The sequence below is a fragment of the Coptis chinensis genome, chromosome 5 (genome assembly GCF_015680905.1).
Source record: "Coptis chinensis isolate HL-2020 chromosome 5, ASM1568090v1, whole genome shotgun sequence".
Taxonomy (NCBI): domain Eukaryota; kingdom Viridiplantae; phylum Streptophyta; class Magnoliopsida; order Ranunculales; family Ranunculaceae; genus Coptis; species Coptis chinensis.
Genome location: NC_141460.1, coordinates 55302911 through 55327233, shown reverse-complemented (window position 1 = coordinate 55327233; position 24323 = coordinate 55302911). Strand labels below are relative to the sequence as shown.

General features: G+C 35.2%; 1 protein-coding gene and 1 pseudogene across 2 annotated transcripts; one reads left to right on the top strand and one right to left on the bottom strand.

Moving 5' to 3' along the window:
* The first annotated feature begins 3450 nt into the window (after positions 1–3450).
* LOC147498017 (calcium-dependent protein kinase 26-like) lies at positions 3451–6494 on the top strand (annotated as a pseudogene). The gene is made up of 5 exons (XR_015194189.1): positions 3451–3769; positions 4413–4554; positions 4639–4791; positions 5603–5718; positions 6209–6494. The product of XR_015194189.1 is annotated as a calcium-dependent protein kinase 26-like (transcript).
* A 12384-nt stretch (positions 6495–18878) lies between these two features.
* Positions 18879–22090, bottom strand: LOC147498016 (LIM domain-containing protein WLIM1-like). Its single transcript, XM_086560213.1, has 6 exons — positions 21876–22090; positions 21407–21687; positions 20126–20222; positions 20000–20040; positions 19784–19873; positions 18879–19528 (listed from the first exon to the last, which is right to left on the bottom strand). The coding sequence occupies exons 2-6, from the start codon at positions 21542–21544 to the stop codon at positions 19316–19318; spliced, it is 579 nt and encodes a 192-aa protein (XP_086416339.1). The 5' UTR covers positions 21545–21687; positions 21876–22090; the 3' UTR covers positions 18879–19315.
* Positions 22091–24323: the final 2233 nt, after the last annotated feature.

Below are 24323 nucleotides of genomic sequence, written 5' to 3'. Positions count from 1 at the left end.
TTGTGTAGAGATTTTTAATAGTTGGAAAGTTTTCAAAAGAGATGTTAATATAAGGTATGTAATAAATAGAATATTTTTAATAGAAAATAACATTCTATATTAGGAATAGAAATATTTGCTAAAATAGGAAGTTTCTAAAATGTTAAACATAATATAAATTCTTAAGAATGGAATGGTTTATCATAAATTTAGGACTTTTCAGAAAAATAAGTTTTTGCTTAGAACTAGACAAGTTAACTAAAAGAATGAACGGAAACATGGATCGTGCATCTTCTAGCTGGCTCGGAATTGATTTTCTTTCATATTCTAGATACGTTTTTCGCGATACAAAGTGAGTAGTTATTTTGCTATTTCATCAAACCTATAGTTTAGTTTTAATGTGTAGACAGACATATTTCTTTGTCCAATGTTTCATCCATTTTTACTGCTCATTCTCCTGTTATTTTTTGGCATCCTATCGCATTGTTAAACTTAGTTAATTTGATTAGGACAATGGGTTGAACTGTTTTAAACATGGGTTTGGGTTAGGACCTGTTTGGATGAACACCGGTTTAGGGACTGGTGACTGACTGACTGTTGGGCTTGACCTGTTGACCAGTCAACCCTTTGATGGTTGACCGTTGATTGTTGACTTTGTTTATTTTATATATATTAAATTTTATGGACTAATCCAATGGTAGCATGTTGTGGAAGTCTGTATAAACTGTTTTGTCATTATCTAAGAAAGATTTGACATTGATATTGTGTATTTTTGACACGTGACGAGATAAAAATTTTAGAAGACATAATATTCCTAAAACGCTATAAAAATGTTATGCGGTACGTTTGGAGCAATTGTGACGTTATGTGGTATGTTGAAATTGTTGTTCTGTTAAATGATATCATATGTTAGAATATCTATTAAATGCAATATCTTTGAGAAATAAATGTAAACGCTCTATCATTATGTCTGTGAGATGCTACTATGAGGCAGTATAATATTTGTGGATATTTTCCAAGGGATTGTGGCTTAGTGCAATAATTTATTTGGCACGTGAAAGAATGAAAGTCGTTATGAGATGTATTGAGATATTTCTAAATATTGTGGCTTAGTGCAATGATGTATTTTGGCATGCACTTGATAGAGTGAAATGATTATGAGATATAAATATGTATGATACCTGAATAAATTACGTAACGAAAATCCTAGAACCTAGCTACCATAACTCATGTGATTTGGCCCTTGTGTTGGGCGTATGTGATATGATTGGCCCTTGTATAGGGTGTATATATGAGATGTTGATTGACCATTGTGAAGGGCAATCATAGCCGAATAGTGGCTTGATTTTCTCGTTCGCAAAATTAGAACGAGACGCGCGATATTTTATGCCGAATAGTGGCAGTACCCGCGTAATGACATTCGTGTGGGGGCTACCTGGCATGCGATATCTCGCTTAGGGTAATTATGCACGGTGTGGTTCATTACGTGAGGGGAGGCATGTGGATGTACATGTTCGGCGTTAGGGAGCGATTGTGGTAGCCAGGGAAACTAGGTAAAACATAGAGACGACGTGATTCTAGAGACACTTGAAGAAACTTTAAACAATAATTGTGATGATATATCAAAGTGTACGTTAAATCTATAATAAATGATTTATTGTAATTTATGTTGCATTCCCAATGGTTTTGCAGTAGGGTGGGTTGAATTGATTATTTATGTAGGTGTGACCCACCCTGTGATTAGGCCTACACCAGAGTAAGTATAGAGTAAGTTTTAGTTTTGTTACTTTATTATTAGATGTAGTTGATTTAGTACGGTTTGAAGTTAAGGCACCTCAGTGGAGGAACTAAATGCCTTATTAGTATTGAATTGGAAGATACGGTGCCTCGGTGGAGGAACTAACTGCCTTATTGATTGTGTATATACACTACAACAAACTGGTTCTTTAGCGACAAAAGTTTTAGCGACACAGGAAAAACGTAGGTAATGATTTCCTTTGGCGACATTTGCAAGCGTCACAAGTAAACTTTTGTCACGGTGTTTAAAACCAATATTTGGCAACGTTTTTAATGTCGCCAAAAATCATAATCTAAATTCTGTAAAATAATAAAATTGTGAGTTAGTTTTAGGCGTCGTAATGAGCGTTGACAATTTTTTTTGACATAAGGCGACATTTAAAAACGTCGTCATTGGTGTGGGTTTTACACAACATCCTGAATTTTATTGCTTTTGGGACCAAAATTTCGTCGTGAAAACTTTCCTACCCATTGCAAAAAAAAATTTAGATCTTGCCGCTGGGTTTTGGTATCTCGCCCTCCTTCTATTTTTGCAGTATAACGAAATAATTTGAATCAAAAAAAAAATGGAAAAATAGTGTACCCAGTTGCATAAAAACAGGAAAAATAAATAAAGAGAAAGACCTAAAAGCTAAGGAAACAAACCACCACCGTCTCTCCTGTCTCACCGTCGTCTCTCTAAGAAAGGAAACAACATCGTCACTCCAACGAAGTCTCTCAAAGCAACTAGAAAGCACGTCTCTTTCTCTCCTCTCTCACCTAGTTATTCTCTCATTCTAGCTAGTCTCGCTCACTTGTCAGTTTTCCCCACCCTTAAATCTAGAATATTTTAGATTTAGAATTTCTAATAGTTTTGGTTTTAATTAATAGTTTTGTTGTTGATTAATTGGTTACACTACACCATAACAACTTTTTTGTGACAGGGTTTTTTTTGGTTTTGTCGTCAATTTCGCCAATTTCTCGTTCGATCTCTAACCTCAAAATTTTCGTTTAGTTTATTTATTTATTTTTAATTTTAATTTTTATTTATTTTTTTGTGTTTTTAGGAAGAGGCGAAGTCAGTTGGGCTATTGATAAATGAGAGGTTAGCTAATTTGATTGGGTGTTGTTGTGAAGGAAATGAGAGGTTGTTAGTTGCTGAGTTTATGCCGAACGAAACGCTAGCTAAGCATCTTTTTCACTGTAAGTAGTTTTTTTTAGTTGATTTAACAAATGTAGGTTACTACTTATACTTAAGTAGTAATGTGCTTAGTTATAGACTGTTTTGGACTATTTATGCAGTACATATGAGTTTGATTGTGTGTGTTATTTCTTATATTTGAATTGGTTTAATTGAAATGAGTTTGGTTGGAAATGGTTAAGGGGATGCACATCCCATGGAATGGGCTATGAGATTGAGGGTAGCGTTGTATTTGGCTCAAGCTTTGGACTCTATTGCAGCAGTAAAGGGAGAGGTGTGTATCATGACCTCAATGCATATAGGGTCTTGTTTGATCAGGTATAATGCTTCTTTTAGAAAAATGCTTATTTTCTCAATGAAAGGTGTTGCTTTCTATTGTCTGGACCTTATTTTTTAGACGGTTGTTGACATGATGGTAATCCCAGGCTCTCATGCTTTGGTCTAATGAAGAATAGCAGAGACGAGAAGAGTTACAGTATGAACTTGGCATTTACACCTCCAGAGTACATGAGGACAGGTAAATACTACTTAATGAAAAGGCGATTAAATGGGCGTATGAAGATCCGTTGTATGTTCATATTGTGATGGAATTATGTTATGGGGGAGAGTTGTTTGCTAGGATTATTCAGAGAGGGCATCATAGTGAGAGAAAGGCAGCCGAGCTGACTAAGATTATTGTGGGAGTTGTCGAGACTTGTCATTCGCTTGGTGTTATACATAGGGATTTGAAGCCGGAGAATTTTTTGTTGGTTAATAAGGATGATGATTTTTCGCTTAAAGCTATTGATTTTGGACTTTCGGTTTTCTTTAAACTAGATATCGATAACTATTGATTTTATTTCCTTTTATGCTTTAAGTGAATTTGAGTTTGAGTAAATGCGCATCAAGGATCTTGAGTGTGTATTATATATTTGTTATGCATGTTATACTAAAAGGCAATGTTTTGTTGCTGTCAGATAATAAACCATTTACAGAATAGTATTTGTTGATTTATTGCTTCGAGAAATTGAGAAGCGGTTTGTGTTGTATGTTTCCTTTGAAGGGTGTTTTTGCAAATCATCCTCTCTTTATGCCGATGTAGGGCTATTATGAATCATGCATATAAAGAAAGAAAGCCCCCTTTGGATGGTCTGATTTCTAGAGAAGTAGAGAATTATATTATAAGGTGCACCTAACTAAGAGCATGCCACTGATAAGTGATAGGTGGGAGCATTTTAAGATCATTAAGCCATTTGTTTCTTCTTGTATTGTTTATGGTTGTAGTGGGAACATCATGTTTTAGAGGTGAATAGATGTTCGACTGCCCAAATGGATAGAGAATGTTGGGAGTTGGGAAGATATTGAAGATAACTCTTTACATGCTTATTGACGGATGCATTATGTTCATAAGGATATATTTACTTGTTTTAAGAATACGTGCCTGGGTTGTTTAACTGCATTTGATTTTTTGGTATTGCAGGTCAGATTTTCAGTGATGTGGTTGGAAGCCCATATTATTTGCCCCTGAAGTACTTTGCAAGCATTATGGTCCGTATGGATGTTTGGACACCGGGGTGATAATCAGATATTTTGTTTGAGTGGTGTACCACCTTTCGGCGGTGTGTGTGTAAGATGTTTGTTAATATTGCTCCACACTTTTTAGTTCAACAGGATTAGTGATTTTTTTTCATATTAAAATACAGAAACGCAGCAGGGGATATTTGATTCAGTGTTGAAGGGAATCATTGACTTTGAGTCGGACCCGTGGCCTTTAATCTCTGACAGTGCCAAGGATCTTATCAAAAACATGCTCTGTTCTAACCCGTCAGATCATTTGACTGCTCATGAAGTCTTATGTATGTTAGCACATTTTATTCCTAGGAATAGTTTTTTTCATCTATATTTTGTATAATATATGCAGGAACATGGTGATGAAATTCATTTCCGGTTGCTTCATTTGGCAAAAAATTCATTTTACATATGTTTATCTTGATACGGATAAAAAAATGACATTTATTTCTTTCTATGTTTTCTTAAATGTCTGCTATTCGACGTTTTTGATTAATACTTTTCACATTTTGTAATAGAGTGTCTTCATTCCTAGGCTATTTATGTCTCGTTATGACAGTGAAGTGTCTGCAATCTCTGATGAAAAGGTATTATTCATATAAACGTAAGTTCCTACCATGCTACAATGTCAGGCTCATCGCATTGCGAGAGCCTCTGCACTGGATTAGCTGTTTTAGGCCTCCTTGTGCACCCGACAAACATTTAAGAAGAAAAATTATTCTGGTATGCTACAATCTTGTGAAGTCTTATGTCTCACTAAATTTAGTGAGGGTAAAGCTGGAAATAGAGTATACGTCAAGATGTAGATGACTAGTCCAGCCGTCCAGGGCTCCCTTTTGCTTATATATGAAATGCAATTCAAACTATGCCCAAAACAGACCTTAAGTTTGATGCAATACTAATCTAAAGATGCAGACTTGAACAGATTGATGTATATACGTATCTTATTTCTATTTTTATATTTTGAAGTTATCTTGTTCCTTCACTAAGGCTAATAAAGAAGAAGGATATGCCTCCTGAGTCCTTCCAGAATAAGTGACTTGTTAACAGTTTATTATCATCACTAAGATGCATTATTTTCATTCCCTTTTTATTTAGGTCATCCATGGATATGTGAAAATGGAGTTGCTCCTGATCGTGCGTTAGATCCAGCTGTCCTTTCTCGCCTTAAACAGTTCTCGGCTATGAATAAGTTGAAGAAAATGGCATTACGGGTAACTCTTTACATTTGTATATGATACTGAGGTATTTCTATATTTAAGTAGCTATATACATATTTTAAGAAATCACCCAAGAGGAGGGCAGGGTTTTGGCGGGATCCCTACCAATTTATTTAAAAATAAGAAACAGACTGATTACAAGGTGTTAATACTACATGGATGCGTAGTATTAACACCTTCCCTAAAATCATTGGGGAGCGGATAGTATTATTTCCATTATTTGTATTGTAAATATGTAATGCACTATTTATGTCCTTGTGTTCTTGCTTAAGAATTCTATTGTTTGAAATTTTTATCAACTACGAGAGTGAAGCTTATTCATATTTGGTTGATGCTTCATATCATTATTTAGAGTTGCTTCATACACTCACACACTTTCATAATTGAATACATAGATATGTTTTAATTGCTTGTTCTAGACACAAGTCATTTTTTTCCTTAAATAAAAGTAGTAATTCTTCAATTAATCTTTGTCTGTTATTAGGTAATAGCTGAAAGCTTATCAAAGGAGGAGATTGCTGATTCGAAAGAGATGTTCAAGGCAATGGATACTAACAACAGTGGTGCAATCACATTCGATGAACTAAAAGCTGGTTTGAAAAGATACGGCTCTACCTTGAAGGAGTCTGAGATCCGTGATGGATCTTATGGATGCTGTAAGTTTTGAAAAAGTTATGAGGACTTGCTAGTTGATTTTTTGGCATATATTTGGTATGTTTGACATCAAATAGTGTGGTTGGATATGGGCATCCAGATGTGGATTAGTTGAGGGCAAGGGCAGAGGAGGCAGAGTCTCAACTTGAAGAGTTGCGAGCATGGAAGGTAGCGGCTGAAGAAACACAAGCAGCACACAAGACACAATTTAAACAACAACAACGACAATTGGACTATCTCATGGAGAAGCTTGGTGATCCTCTTTCAATGTGGTATGATTTATGAACTTAATTGTTTTCTGATCTATGGTGGTGTTGATTGATTGGGTTTTAATTGTTTGAAGTCCCATAGAAAGCTAAATTCACTACACCATTGGAATGAATAAGCCTCCGTATCATGCATTGCTATCTGGGTTGCCTTCATTGAATTTTCTGCCTGCGCTTTTCACTATGATGAAGTCAGTGTAAACCTGAATATCGTACTTGTATCTCCTCAAAGGTATAGCGGAATATGTATTAGCAATGTCATCACTTCCTAAAATAGGAGTGAATGATGGCTATATTACTGTTCTACACTAGTGGGATCTGATGTTGAATATGCTTGTTCAGTTTATTGGCTAAGTGAACTCTCCTTGATCAAATGCTATTAGCATGTAATGTGTATGCACTATATTAGCATGTATATGTATTTCAGATTGGGACATGATCACTTAGTTAATATATTTAGTTAAATATGTTTGACAGATGCCTAATAAATTGGGTGAGTGGATTAAGGCAGTATTGTTTTCTTATTTGTTATAGGAGTTTGTCATGTGGTTGTATGTGAACTAAACACGTACTTTATGAATCTTATTAGTTTGGGATATGGGGGACTTGCTAGGTGTAGTTTTCTACTATATTGCATTCTGTTTTATTTCACATGACTTGTCCTTGATCTGCATGTTATAGCATTGAACTACTTGTAACTTTTGTTTTTGCCTGTAAGACTGCTACCGGTCAATGAGCACTTAACTGACACTATTCCAGTGAGTATATGGGCAAAACAAAAAAAATAATTTAATCTTTAATCCTTCATCTTTTTTTTATTTTGCCGATTGGATACCAACATTGGCAAATGGGTGTAAGTGTATTTATGTCTCTTGGTAGTGGTGCTGCATTATGTCTGGTGGCCTATCTTAGTTGAATTCTTGCTTTCTTAGTTGTGTTCACTGGATTTTAATTTTGACGTGACGAAACTATTATATTTTTGGTTTCACATTTTTTTCTATGTGATCTAATGGACAATATTTTAATGTGCAGATAATCTTACGTCAAAAGAGAAGTGATATTATTTTTTGTGAAGAAATGGTGATAAGGAATTGCAAGAGGCTTCCGATAAATTTAAATGCTATTGGTCAATTTTTTATTTTTTTTGTGAAGATGGTTTCATTCGCATACTTGAGGGATGTTTAGAATTATGTTTGTTCAAGTTAATATTTTTATTAAGATGACTTTAGAAGAAAAAATTTATGAAAGGGGATGATGTAACTCTCTTTTGTTTCTAATTGAGTGAATTGACTCATTTTCATTAATTGAAATTTTGTTGTGTATTACATATTATTAAATAATTGATGTTAAAGTTATTTTATTTTAGGTTTATTTGTTGAACGGTAATTGGATGGGAGGGGGGACAGGTGAAAATTGTACAAATGGTACAAAATTGATGACATTATTAGTAATGAAAATAGTTTCATATCTATTGTCTCTAGCGGCGATTAGAATGTTGTTTAAAACACTCAAAATTCAAATATTTTATAGCTTTGACGACGATAAAAGCGTCGCTCAAACACTCAAAATTCAAATATTTTATACTATTGACGACGATAACAATGTCGCTAAAAACACTAAAAATTTAAATATTTTAGATTTTTGACGCCGATAAAAACGTTGCTAATAATACTAATTTTTCAAATTTTTAGATTTCTAGCGATGATCAAAATGTCGCCAATAATACTAAATTTTTCAAATTTTTTGGGCATTTACCGACAATAGAAACGTTGCTAAGTAAGGCCTCATTATCGACGATTTGACAAACGTCACAAAACATTCACCTTTTGCGACGTTATTGTATTGAGAACGCGAAAATAAATTAGCAACGAAATTAGGACAATGGCGACAGTTACCATCGTCGCTGAAGGTGCCACATTTAGCGACGTCAAAAAAGCGCAACTCTATATAATTGCCGACTATATCATTGGCTACGATGTGGAAACACTCCAACAATCGTCGCTAAATATCATGGGCGACGTTTTATCAATATTCAGCCACGTTTATTTTTGTCGCTAAATACCCTGTTTCTTGTAGTGATATATGTATAAGTATGATTTGTATTTTAGGGCTACTCATACCATCGTTGTTTATAATGCTGACCCTATTTGCATGTTTGCTTATCGGGTGTATTCATAAAATGAACACAGTTGATAAGTCTTGACAGGATTAGTGTTGAAGACGGTTGGTTGCTGCTTGTGGTTTGCGTTAACGTCGCATTACATGATATGTTTTGTTTTCTCGTGAGGTGCAATAGATTTTCAGTTGAGACAACGTTTTTTGTATTTTTAGTTGTAATTATAATTAAAGAGTTGTTGAAAGGAAATTTGTAATTTAATCATATTTGTGAGTTTTTGGTAATGAAGAGGACTTTTGTTTATTTAAAATTTTTACTGGTTTCAAATTATTAGAATAATTAAATAGATGATGGGTTTTTGGAAGTTGAGAGTGCATCACACCTCGAAAATCGAAGAGTCGGGAACAAATATTGTTTTTCCGATTTTGTCGAAATTCGGGGTGTGACTGATGACTTTTGCATAATCCAATATCTCAGGAACTCAATCACCAAGCCAGAAAGAACGGTTAGCACCTCTACCTACTCTAGTCACGAAAATTATGTTGCTTTGGGGTTATCCAGCTGTTTATCCAGAAATACCTCTTCAAATAGCGGGCCTTATTGTAATTCACACAGAATGCGCCGCTGGTTTTTGAACTCCAAATACACTGACAGATGAACAAGAAGACCAAAGCTTATACTCTTAACATTTCTTTAATGAAAATGCCATGCATAACATTTTTAATCTTATGGAAGACATTCATTTTCTTCACCAAGGCATGCGGGAACTGCACGCACGCCAGGAAATCATCATCAAAAGTCTTCTAGAATTCCAAGAACATCAAGCAATGCACGACATTGAACATGAGAAAATCTTGGAAAATCACTCTCAGTCCTTGGAAAATCACGCTCTCCTAATGGAGAATCAAACTACGCTCTCTACCAACCAGGGGGACATTCAACTTCAACTCAACCAACAAATTGATGAACTAACCAGTCTTGTGCATGATCTGCGTTGCAATAACCATCATCATCGTCATCGTGGTCCATGATCTTCTTTTTAAATAAATAATAAAAATAAAAATAAATAATAAATAAATTATTAATTAAGTTTTTCGTCATGTGCTCTAATAATAAAAAATTTGTTGTTATCTTTATGTCTTCTTCTGTAAGCAATGTTTAACGAGTATGCCTACTAGGATTGTCATAATTCAAGTTGTTATTAATAGCCAATAATCAAATTTTAACCAATTATTTTAAATTTGATTACAGGAGGGGTCTATCTTCTTGCATACTCTTTCATCCATCCAGTCAGACTTTAATGGAGACTTTTCTTCATATATATCCTTATCCATCAGGCGTGGGAGACATACTTGAGTTCCTTCCAATAAGACCTTCACGTTGCTTTATGCAACGTGGCTACTTCATTTTGGATGTTTCCTCACACTGATTGATAGTCTGCCAGGACTCTCTGCCTTACCTATCTCTCTGCTTTACCTATCTCTCTACTCCTACTGAATTTTCTTCATCAAGCATGGATGCACTTAAAATCATTTTGGAGCAATCCTTCCAGGCTATTGATAAACATAAAAAGATAGTCTTACTCACAAATAAAGCGATGAAACTCTAAACGCAAGTAAAACTATAAACTGAACTGTTACTTATCAAAGATATTTGTTTTCTACTCTCGAATCTATTGACGTAGAGTTGGAATAGAAGATTCGTTCCACTCCTAGTCCTTTAGCATTCAAGTTTTCTACAATTGACGAGTCTATCCAAAGTCTAATGAGAGTAATGATAGAATTTATACTACGATGTGAATTCAAATAACAAGATACGAATAAGCGAAATGACAGGATGCTAAGGGTTTGAATCTAGATAAAGAATTAAAGGGAATTAAATCCACCTTAACTCGACTTAATCAACTAACAAAGACTCGTCGTGATCCAAATTGCAATGCTTCGCATATCAAAATGGTAGTTATAATCCTTAATTATACATGGCATCTCTACCAATTAATAACTAGCATGTGAGATCGTCCACCCATTCTCATGGCGAATCAACGACCTTCTAGAGTGGAATAAACACTCACGACGATTTCTAAATTAACAAAGATCAAGTTTCATCAAGGCTTCTTCAACCCCTCTAATGGAGGTTTAGCCTTGATTCATCAAGCAATCATTTCCCATTGAATTAACACTAGACATAATATAAAGATTTGAACTTTACTAATTTTGATTAAACAATACTTTAAATCTAATTAATAACTAAGAATTGAATAACAACAAGAATTGAAATTAGATCTACAAATTTAAATGACAAAATCGAAATGAACAAGAATAAACTATTTTATTTATCTAATCAATGAAGAACAATGATTCAAAGAATTAATCTAAAACAAGGAATGAAACTAATTGAATTCAAAAACAAGATCTACAAGCTATTTTAATGGCTACTTTCTATACTAAGCTATCTAACCCCCTCTTTTTTAAGAGCTAAGTCTTGTTTTTTGTAAAGAAGGAGACCAGATCCACAATTTCGTGCATGGGCTGAGGTCTCATGTTTTGGGCCGGAAAATCGAGCCCAAAGCCCAATTTCTTCAGTCTATAGAGCCCATTTCAGCTGTCTTTGACTTCAGCAGATTTTTCGTCCACTTTTGCTCCTCTGATTGGGTTAAGGGTTTAACCATTGGAAAGCTCTTTCCGAGCCGGTCATTTTGACGTAAGGTAAGCCCAAATCCGAGGCCTGAGTCCAAAGATATGGTCTTCGGAAGTTCTAATTGACTTGTCTTCAAGCTTTTACTGTGTTGACTTTTCAGCTTTTGACCGGGCTTCATAATTGCTTGTCTCCTTGAATCTTGGCCTTTATCACAGAACTTCTTAGCAACCAACCCTTTGCTCTTTTATATCGCTAAAGTGGCACATTTCTGCACATAATTGAGTTCCATGCCTGAAATACATAAAAACACATAATTAGCATTAACTCTTATTTATTACTCGCATAATTGGTCTAAAAGTAGTATTATTAAGGGGTTAAAACTACAGTTTTGGGCTCTTATCAGCTATGCTGGATTCCAATGCTTATGGCCTTCATTTCCGTGATTATATCACTAACATCGGGTGGTATTCCCTTGTTCTTCGACCTTACCAAACTTATTCTCCAAGTTTGGCTACATACTTTTATGCCAATATGGGAGACACACCAGCATTCAACCATGCACACGGCTTCTTCTTAGACGGGTTCACAATCCAAGTTGCTGGCACACAACATATCTTTTCTGAGCCAACGCTTGCCCTAACTTTGGATCTTCCCTATCACGAGTCGGCAACAACATGGCCATACATCAGCCAGAACTCTACCCGTTCCTTTTCAATGCATGCTTTTCTTGCAACATACGGTGATGGTCTTGCCATTAAAGACGAAGGAGCTGCACCTGGCAAATGGCCAGACATCACCATTCCCTTAGCAAGCATGACCATGAACGTGGAGAATGCGATGTTGTTTATCCTTTTGAACATCATGGGAGATTGACATTTTTCTACTGCCAATGATGCTGCCTGTGTAGTATTCAATGCGCTTGCTCAAGGTCATGCATTCTTTGATATCTTAAACTGTGTTATCTCCAATCTGAAAAGAGATCGCACTGTTCGACATCAGTATCTACTTTTACCTGTAATCGATTGCCGAATTATGAGGACACATTTCCCACAGTTCTCGGCTACTTTTCACGACTGGGTTAAAGTAGATTCTATATTACCGACGAACAGAATAATTCATTCATTAAGGTTTCGGCAATGGCGTGCACGTTCTTCACGGTGCCTGAGGAAAGTTCGTTGCTACCCGGACGACGATAATATGTTGGCACATTTGAATGAGTCGGGTGAACAACAATGGAGTACCATTTGGCATGCCATTATCTATTGGCACGATGCTAAGGAAATGCATTTCACGTGGGATGACGCGAGAACATCAGGACCTACTGGATGGTAAATTTGATGATGGCTAATGTGTATATATATCTAATTGTCTATATTGGTCTTTCCTATGTTATTGTTGTTCTTTGTTATTTATGTATAATATATTATGTTATAATAACTTTCTTTTACAGCAATCTAGCCCTTATTTTGCACACAGTTCTCAGGTAATTTCTTTATTTATCTATTGATACTTCGAGGACTAAGCATCATTCAGTTTGGGGGTGCTTTAAACCTGTAGCAAAAATTAGGCAACTTATAGGTTGTATATAGTTTATAATTTCTTATTAGTGAATGTATTTAGTACAAAGTCTTGTTTCCTTTTTGATGATGAAAATTGTCTAGAAATCTCACATTAGCATTCGAATTAGGGTTTGTTTTTAAGAAACTTAAGATAATACGTACGTAATAGTTTTTAAATCTTTTCATGAGTATTTATGCACTGAATATCATCGATTGTACATAGAAATAAGTTTCTAGAACCCACGGTTAGTCTACTTAAATTATCAATCTTGTGAGAATCTAATCAAAAAGCTTCAATATGTGTGATATGTGAGTAACGACACAGAGGAGTAGTTTTTCCAAATAGAGAAAATCACGTGTCTACTTACTTGATCACCATCCGAACCCTATGATAGAATTTAGGTTGTTTTTGGATCGACATGGCCAAAAATTCATACCTGTTACAAATTTTACTGCTAGTCACTCCACTGAACCTTTCATCAAACATTTCACTTTCACCAAAAATTCCTTACCCATCTATTAACCCTAAATAAAATAACCTACCTAAATGATGAGTATGAGAAACATGATGAAATGAAGAAAAATAAAGAGAAGGACTTGTCCCAAATAAAAGTTAGTTACTTGCTTCAGGAAAGAAAAACAGAATTATGTTTCTTAAGTTTTTGAAAAAAAAATCATATAAAAAGGAGTCCAAAGGCTTAAGAGCAAAGTAGGAAAACTTAAGTAGAAGCAGGAAAAGAAAACAAGAATTTCTCTAGTGCAAATATCTTGAAGACCTTATTCTCTCATACTTGTCATTTTTTATTTTCCATTCCCATTTTCTTCTACATCACCACCTAAGCCCCACGAGACCTAATAAAGACATCTAGCTCAATTAGGAGTAGGATGGTGTGATAATAAGTAGTAAATGTGATTGATCAACCTCGGCTCCTCTGACTGTCATCGAGTGAGTATGTGAGGAAACGTGTGCCCACTGCACACTGGAGTTAGCAAAACCTGAGTGGAAAAATTATGAGTAAATTTGTATTTTGACACATACATGTGAGAACCTATTTAGGGACACTCTCCAAAGGATCCAGAAACGGCCCTGCTTGTACAGTTCAATGTAAGGTTCACTGTGTGCATGTTCATATGTAGATGTTTTAATTATTGTATGCATATTAACTTAAGTTTTAAAATAATTAATCATCGTTCCCTACTAGGGAGATGTATAGATATCTTAAATAAATTTATGAAACAAGCTTTTGTTACTGAGTCGTTGTAGTATAAATGAAGTTTGTGAGTATCTTCTCTAGAAAACTCTAATGAGACTATAACTCGTCCACTAGGGAATTCCTAGTGGTTTAAGGTCTTGTTGCATACGGTCAATGCAACCGCACTCTGCGAAATGAGAATTAGCTTATGACTGCACATTTTTTACCACTTATTTGTATATATGTCTCTTCTTTGCTTGAGGACAAGCAGTGTGTTGTTTGGGAGTGGTGTGATAAACACCCAAAACTGTAATATAAAATCCCGTAGATATATAACATTTTAGTTAATTATGTGCTCAATAATCATGAAATAATCGTATTTTCATGCTTTTGCAAATTTACGCAACCAACATAAAAATGATGATAAAGCCAATATTTAAGCACAGAATAGTGAGTATACGTAAAGATTTCCGATTAAGCCCATGTGAAGCCCAACAAAGCTGGACTGAAGCCTAAAGACTTAAATATGACAGAATCAAGTCAGAAACGGGATTACGTGCACAGAAGCATCAAACTTCCAAAGCTCATATCTCTTGAACCAGGACTCCGATTTTGGCAAGTGAGCTGCTCAGACGATCAGTGCGACGAACTCTATGCAAAGGCAGAAAGTTGTAAAAATGCTAAAAGCCTGGCCCGCCACTGGACGCAGCACGTAGACCCACTCTGTGGGCTCACAAGATTGGATGAGTCATCAATCATGGAGCAAGTCAAGACAAAATGTGCAAATAATTGGCACAAATTGACACCTTGCATGACATTAATTAAGTTGGTTATGATTTTAGGTGCTAATAGTGTCAAATTGTGAAAGGTGTCAATTTGTTTTTATTTGGAGATAAGATAGCATTAAATGTGAGTAATGGGGGAGTTGGTTCTGTAGGAACCGTTATGGTTTCACCGAATAATTTACTACGAACCGCGAAACACCCACGCACAGTGGAATAAGGGGTGTCACGGTTTGGTTAGAAATTTACCTATAGATCAACTGTGATAACTCTGAGAATCCAATAGCTATGAAATCATCAACCACCTCTTGATCTTCTGTTGTATTGCTTTCAATAGATTGGACGTTGTGTGGGCAACGATTTACCAACCCCCTTCTTTTTCACAAAGCTATAACCGATTTTAGATCTATCTTTTCTTGCCTCTCTTTTCAATCTAGATGAATAGTGAATTCGGCCAGGAGAGAAGGGTTTCTATTTATAGGCTACAACAGGGACCATGAGGAGAAATTAGGGTTGGGCCTCCTACGGGCTTGGGCTTCCCATGTTCCCCCAGAACACATGACCCAAGTCCATCAACAAATGGCTTATTCCACTAAAGGCCATTGTTGCACTACTACCCTAATCCCAAATTATGTGTTACGTTTTTGGGCTCCATATTATATGCTCGTTGATCTCCCCGTGTTTAAGATATCGAATGTCCGTTGATTAAGTTTACTGACAACTACATTAATCAACTTTTTATGTCCTTGAGTAGTACCACTCAACCTCATTGTCATGTCGGATTAAATCCACCTGCAGGGTTTACATGACAATCCTTATGAGCTCCTCAAGGGGATATCATTAATCAGACTTCTTGCGGGTCACGGATTCCTTCTATAATAAACAGCACACCTTACATATAATGTCATTACCCAATCCATCGAGTTTGTTAATTCACAAATGAATCTCACTCATTGATGATTTAAAGCAATGTACAATGTACGGAAGTGCCCATTATTATATCCGGATTAAGAGGACAAGCATTCATAATAACAGAGGTGTTTGTTTTCTTATATAGTCAGTATAAAGAGAAACAACCACACTTGGTCATGTTCAATACACACAAAGTGTACTAGTGTAATCCTATAGTCAAGATAGACTAATACCAGATTATACTACAACCGTACCAATGGTTTGTCCAAATCCATTTAGATTGTGAACGTTTACTTATACTTTATAAGGTACTGATGATATGATATTCTGTGTGTCACCACACATCATATCATCTACAACATAAAGTATTAGACACATGCATATAACTAATAACATATATAATATGTATAACATTTGCCCATATAATTCTCATTCAAAATATAAATAATTAGAGTTAATACAAAAATAATGCTTTTAGTATATAACCCGCTATCAAGTTCACGTGGGTGAAAGGAGAGAAAACTTGAAATGGGCTGATTTGTCTTTCATTTTGGACTCACTCCATTCATTCCATTCCATGCATATTTCATTTTTAGGAAAAAAAGTTTTAAGTTATCTTGAATAGTGTTAATGGAGTCACTTGATTTCTTCTAAATAAAATCAGCATTTTCTTTAGGTAAAATCAGTTATTTCCATTTTTCTTCTTCTTCCATTCTTCAATTATCATAGTGTAATTTAGCATAATCATTACTTCCATGATCATGAGCTAAAACCCTCTAAGGTGGAGGGTTAATGATGCTCATGTGAGGATCAGGCTACGTATTTTTTAGATTACAGAACCACTACTTAGAGACTTAGGACTCATTTGACATCCTACCCCAAATGGTAGTGTCCGACCAAATTCAAAGCCTGGAGCTCTTGGTGATTTCAGACTTCTATTTGACAGGTTGATGTAGGATGAATCCAGGAGTTGAGATGGTATTTCAGAGATGAAATATCAGTTCAACTCCTCATGCTAGTAAGATGGACTCAGAGATGAGTACATATTGCTAGGGATAAGTACTCGAGTTCGTTTTCGGGTTTGTCTATGAACCCAAAACAGATTAGAGATGAAAGTGATCATTTTTCTAAAAAAATACGTAGTTAGACCTTACATGAGTAGGATTAATCCTCTATTTTTCTCTCTCTCTCTCTAGTTTTCTTGTTAAACAACTAAAGTTTCGTTCTTTTTTCTTATCTTGCACGTTAGATTATCGTAGGAAGTAACGACTTAAAATGTTTCCAATAAAATCCTTCTCACTAATTCCTTGAGCATATTCTAGTTATGATCTCATCCTAGTATTTAGGTTTGAATGAAACCCTTACTCTAGCCATATAAACGAAAACACGTGAATAAGGAATTATTGAATATTAGTACATAAATGGTTATTATTGTTTCATAAATATAAACCACCAAAGTGCTAACATCAACCTTCAAAGTTCGAAGTGTTGAAGAAGCTGAGTTTGTGCCAACTGAAACTGCTATCCACTTGGCTGGAACTTTATCTACAAGTTGTTTCTTATTGAAGTAGACAACCAAACAGTGATTCAAACTCTAGCAAATCTGGCACCTTTTACTACTTTTGAGAATCTAACATGGCAATTAGAGTCCATTGTAACAGCTTCAAAACTCTCTCTTAATTATAAGGTTATGCCTGGTAGTATAGTTCATATGCATTGGATTAGTATGTTATTTAACGGGGAGGCCCATGAACTTGCTAGGTGGGCTATGAGGTATCAAGACATGAGGCCTCTTCCAAAGTGTACTGCATCTCTAGATTGTGATCTCACTCAAGTTTAAATTTTAATGTGACAGGTGATTAGCGAAAAAAAAACAAAAAACAAAAAAAAAAAAAAACTGTATTTCTATTTCAGTTGGCATCACTTGGAAGCTGGAAAAACGCGGGGAGCCTTGGCTCTTCCAATGCAAGGAGGACCATTCTTAAAATCTAGGTATCCTTTTGCATTGAGAAGAATACTTTGTGCATTTAAAGACTTTGAAGAAAATAAAACCATCAGAAATGCTCTTATGTATACAATCTACTCAACCATAACATTTGCCTTTAAGCACTTTTTCTTACTATATGCTGCAGAATCAATTGATATTCCATAAACAAAATATAGAAATATTAACTTCTGGTCTTTGTACACCTTTGTAGAAGACTTGACAAATGTACTATGATTTACATTGAAGAGTCCAACCCAGGAACATATCATAATCTATGCTGTATGAGCAAAGGTAGCAGTGTAGCATCAGCTTCAATAGCAAGCGCAAAAACACCATGGGAGGGATAAGGTGTATGCTTTACTTATGGACTGTGCGGTCTGCATTTCTGTAGTCCACACAGCAAGCACAGACTCACAGAGCAGACTCTCTCTTTTGCGCTGGATGTAGGAAAATGCTGATGTATAATGACACCATCGAGCTGCTCAGTTTTTCCACTGTGATTGGTAAATTCCACCTAATGGTTCCCTGTAGGTGGAACAAATTCGTTTTCAGTCCATTTCTCTCCTATTTTTGTCTTTGTTTGGAGGATTTGACATATCGGTTGTTGACGTTTCTTACTTGGCAACATTTAGATGCCCCTTAGGCACCGACCGCTTATATACGCCTTAGCAGTCGCACCTGAGCTAGTATGGTGTGAACAATCTTGGAGAAGTTTGCTCTTGTTCAATTGGTCGGTTGAACTGGCCCGTCACTCGTCACTCTTGTGTAGAACTTACAGTAAGATCAACCACTCTTTGGCTGTATCTTCTTATCGAAAACTGTGGGCAAGACTGAAGTCGTGATTTGAGCTCATTGCTGAGCACACTGTATATTTGGTCCTTCGTCATTGATGGTTTAGTAATTAGTACACGCGAATAAATGACAACGTACTATCTAAAATAGTTTTACTTGCCAAGCTTATCTAGCTTCAGTCCGTCTCAAGTTTTGAAACCCCCGAAAATTAGAGTATTTACCAGAAAATAATAAATTCAGATCCTAAAAGTCCCTCTTGTCAAAATCAACCCGGATCTATTTCACAATCTAACATATGCACGAGTAGCATTTCTGGTTTATGCAAGAACGTTTACATGTAACAAGACAAATTAAACCAATAGATAAGAAAAGTGACAAGTTGACAAACAGATACAAACCAAGCACAAGCCTATGGTATACAAGTAATACAACCCAACACGGCCAGTAGTGAACATAGTAGCAACAACTACTTGTAAACTATCTTCAAATCCTTGCGCCTCAAAGAATTAATGACAGAATGAAGCTCTCTAGTTCAAAATTCATCTGTGAAACATACTTACTTATATATTATATGCCTCAAACAAATTCTTCAAACCGAAACTGCATGCGGATATGATCGTATGGACACTGGGACTTAAGCTACAGGGGAAGGCAGACACCCTTCCAAAAGATGATACACGGATTTCTTGAGCTTCAATTGGCAATAGTGGCGGTCTCTGGGACCACATTAAGGTTGACATGTTTATCAAACTGACTAAAGTTCCCTTTAACTTTGAAGAGCTGGGTGTGGTGGTGCTTGCAATAGAGTTTCTGCTCATGAGCAATGTAGTTGGACGGGCTAATCAAACAACCTCCATGAGCACACCTAAAACAAGGCCTATGATACGAGTTGGCATCAACTGTTACCTGAAAACCAATAAAGTCATGCTAGTAAGCAAGGAAATAAACCTGAATTCAAGATGTTCAGAATCAGCATAATGTGTAAAAATCGATTCAAGAATTGACCTACTAGGTACTAGTCTAAAATATTTAATTCGGATAGTTGTAAACCACAAGTTCGGGAATTAATTAGGTCATCTTTCGTAGCACACGCTGCACTAAAATCTTACAAAGCATCATGACTGGTATGAAAAGGCTAAAAGCTGGTAAGCTGGTACATACCTTTTCAATTGGGTACACAGTCTTCTTGCAAGTAACACACTTATCTTGAGTTCCAGCAAACATACTTGAAATTCTGTTGTTGACATTACCCTATATGATTTAACAGGAATGGGAAACAACTTGAGATCAATCCAGTAAAATGACAATCTTGTGAAGCAACTTGTTAGTGTAAACATACAAAAAATTGCAGTCATCAATATTAACTATCTGAAGTACCTGACCAAGAGACCTCGCAACTTTAATAGTTTTTGGAGCACCTAGAAAAGAAAGATCACATTATTTATCAGATAATTTTTCTAGGCAGAAATGAGTACTACTAAAGAAACATCCAGTGTCACTCACTTTCGAAACTCCTATCCAAACTTCCTGTCATCTTAAGTAGTTGATCAAAATGAGGCTTGCAATACAGAACACCTTGAAACGAGGAATAATTTCCAAGCTGAAAAAGACACATATTATTTATTGTGAGGATTCTAGAATAAAATAATTCTCCAAAAATGTTCTATAGAAAGGGTAGCTCATCCGTGTGTATTCGTGTATTATCTGAAGGGGGAAGGGCATAAAATATTTTAGATACTATGGGCAGGTGTGTATATAGGAGGGGCAGGGATTTAAGAGAGATATGCACAGCACATATGCACGGAATCAAGTAAAAACGACAACTGGATTGAATGCATTCTGAGAGTATGCAGCTTACTTGCTAGAATCAGTTTTATGGCGTATGAATGTTCGGAGAATGGCAGAATTGTTGAACTATTATTATGTTATTTACGAGAACAATGATGCACCAATAAAATTTAAAATTTATTCTAAATGAATCTTTAGTCTACAGTTACGCAACAATGATATGTTGCTACCAAAGTGATATATCAATCTTAAGTTTACAACCTTCCTGTTTATTTTCTACGTTGGCAGATCACCGTGATTATATTATTTTTCAGAGACAGACACTAAGCAGTTAGGTTTTCTTCCTAAGACTTTTAGTAGAATTAGTTCGTAGATTTATGCAATATATTCACAATCGACAGTTCGCAATAGTCAGATTTTAGTGTGCAGTTTGATCTGAATAACACACTTTTATGTATGAACTCTAATGGTACACCTAGTGACAACACAAGGTATGAGTCACACAGATCCCAATGCGGGATAGAAGAGGAACAACCCAAAAAGGAATTCCTCAGCACGAATCTCCTATTCAATCATCAATAATTACATCATGCAAAGTGATTCTCCCCAACAAAACACATACAAAGAATAAGAATTAAGAAAACACGCAGGAGACAAGAGTAAACTGAAGGTCAATATGAAGAAATCCAAGTGGGGGAAATTAAAACAATAGAGTCTACCGAATGAAAATATCTTCAGATTTGCTATGCAATATTTTTTTAAACAACCAAAAACCATGACATGGAAAGAAAACAAGGACTAGGCTCTTGCACTCATCATCAACTTCAAATACAGTAGGCGGAAGAGAATTTTTATTATTACAAACTCAAATATCTTTCCATCTTCAGAAAGACTGACATGATCAAGTAGTGATGGAAAGAGAACATAAACATCATCGTAAAACAAACGAGGAAAAGCAGATCATTGGAAACAAATATAAGAGAGGAAGTGTTTTACCTTAAGAGTACCCTTGCAGTGATGACAACGAAAACAAGTCTTGTGATAAACTTTGTTATCAGCTCTAAGCTGATCCACCAAGTACACAGTCTTCTCACATGCTTTACATTTCTGTTTTGTCCCTGCAAAGGTTGTCATTGCAAAACAATTTCTTCTGGTTCTCTCTTTCTCTGTTCTATATTATTCTTCCAAAGAGACCAGAAGTCTTCTAGTCTCTACTTCTGAATTTTCTATGCTTTCTCAATTCTCTGCCTGACTTAGAATTACAGGTAGTTTTCAAACTGAAAATTAAATAAGAGAAAGATAAATGAATAAGTATGCTAATGCTATAAGACTCAGATGAGGTAGTTTTCAAGCTGAAAATTAAATAAGAGAAAGATAAATGAATAAGTATGCTAATGCTATAAGACTCAGATGAAGAAAGAGTAATGAGTAGACAAAATTCCTTTTTAATAAGTTTTGAGTAGACCTTCATTAAAAATGTTTATAGGTAGTAGGTAGACTTGCTCAATGTTTAGACTTTCATGATATGTGATCAATCATCTGATTACAGAGGTTTTTATCAAGAACATTTAAGTGCACCATCAATTATGAATTGTGATGTAATCTTGCTTTTAAGATAATCTTTTGGGGTATAATGGAGTTAGTCAAAGACATATAAGTTACAATGTTACATTCATGCTTGTTTTCATTTAGTTGGACTACGCATTTTTATATATTATGCTTTTCCTTTCCTTCTCATCTCTTTCTCCCTTTTTCTTTGGGATGATTTTGTGAGAATCCTATTATTATCATTTGCAATTCCATGTTCATTCAACTCTGTATTCAAACGGGTATTTATGAATCCAGATTGGTCTAGATGTATATAGATCGAATCATATCATGATAAACTAATACATGTGTCATGAGAATCATTATTCCAAAGTTTATTGCATTACGTTCAGTATAACTCCATACTGTTTGCTGTAAACCTGATTATATGGTTAACCTGGATTATATAGGTGCCAATCTGGGTCCGCTTCAGCTAATAATATTTTACCAAGAGTTGTTAAAATATTATGTATGGGTCACTTTCTATTAGGACCGCATATAACCATCTGTTGACAGTTACATATACAATCTTTATTCTCACCATTTTTATAAATGAGTCCTATAAAAATTGTTTCTTCCTTTTTCCCTTCTTTTACTACTGATGAAAGAGTCGTGCTCCACATTGTCAAAACTAGGCTGCTGAACGTTTAATCATTCGTGCTCCACATGCTTCAACCAAAACTGAAGTCGTGGGTTTTGTTCTGTCACATACTCACATGTAAGGACTGAAGCAGATACATGGTAATCCAGTTACATTGTTCAAAGATGTTTCAAATTTCATGCCAACTACCAACCATTCTGGGCCACAAATAATCTTCATTCATGGCAACTACTGCCTTTGAATGCATCCTATATACATTCCTACGGGTTAAACAAATTTAATGTTAATTCAAAATGACCATCTAAATTCACCTATAATTCTCAAATTTTATAAATTTATCCTATATTGGTTTGATCACTTACAATTACTCAGTTGGAAAAACAGTTAAACGATAAATTAGTTACAATATAATTTTTCCCGCAGAACCAATTCTTCTCCTTTTACTTAGGGGTCGTTTGTTTTCTCGAGCCTATGAATCTTTGAATCTTTGAATCTTTGAATGGCTCATCCTCTCCGAATCTTAAATGTTGATTCTTTGAATTTAAAAACATGTTTGTTTTACGTTAGAATAACACTGGCTCAAGAGAATTTTGAATATAAATCATTCGGACAATTTTACTCATGCTATCTATTTTAAACACTAACTTGATTTCTTGTTAAACAAAATATATATTATATTTGAGGAGAAGAGATGGATTATCAAAAAAAATAAATGATAAATAAATTTATTTAAAATATGCTTTCACAAATATATTTTAACGGTTTATTTTCATATTTTGTTTATTTTCATAATATATATATATGTAATTCTATTTTTAACAAAGTGGATATCATTCACCAAAAAAAAATGAAAAAACCCGTGATGCCAACATCAAATTTTGAAGAACCTATTTTGAAACCATAAAAGTTAAGGTAGGAAAGTAGATGGGTTCTTAAGATTGGGTTCTTAAGAAAAGACAAGAAGAGACTTTTTTGTTTCAAGTATTAGAATTCAGCATTCAGAAGAAATTTTGGTGCTGAATGTTGAATGCTGAATGCTAAAAGTACCACTTAATGCTTAAACTACTTAAAAAAAACAAACAAGTTTTGAGCCTCTGAATGCTTAAAACTTAAGTTTAAAAAACAAACAACCCCTTAGTCACATACTAATACCTACACTCACTGTTTTGTTTGTTCAACAAAGGAAATACTGGTTTACATCTTGTTTATTATTATACACTAACAGTTTAAAAATTACAAAGATATATTTCATCAATTGAGAACGTGAAATTATGAAAACTCACACAGGGAATACATGGGGAACTTTCATGTGCAAATTCTCCTGAAAGCTTTCGAAAGAGGCGCTTTTAGGTTCAATATTCTCCAACGAAAGGTGCTTCCATCTTATCAACATATTCCAACAAAAGGTGCTTTTACCAGGAAAATGCCCTCTCCGTCGAACACACTTCGATTTTGAACTCTACATTCCCTTCAACTTTTGATTTTCCTCAACTAGTTAGAGATATGATTTGCAATATAGAATAATAACTACAGCTGCAGGCGATCCAAATTCTATTCCCTGAGAGAAGATATTGCTGTCGAGCCATAAAATCTTTGCTGCTAGCAGTTGTTCGTTGGCTAAATATTTGGTAGCTCAAGAGTCAAGACTCAGCTCAAGCGAAAATTTTGTCCAAATAGAGAATAGGCTGGGCCACTAAAAATAATTAAGTTGATCCCCAATGGACA

Coding starts and splice junctions, on each gene's coding strand:
- LOC147498016 (XM_086560213.1), bottom strand. CDS start 21,544: ATGACAACCTTTGCAGGGACAAAACAGAAATGTAAAGCATGTGAGAAG. Junction 20,223..21,406: donor ACTGCAAGGGTACTCTTAAG/GTAAAACACTTC, acceptor TGTCTTTTTCAG/CTTGGAAATTATTCCTCGTT. Junction 19,529..19,783: donor CTGTGTACCCAATTGAAAAG/GTATGTACCAGC, acceptor ATTGGTTTTCAG/GTAACAGTTGATGCCAACTC.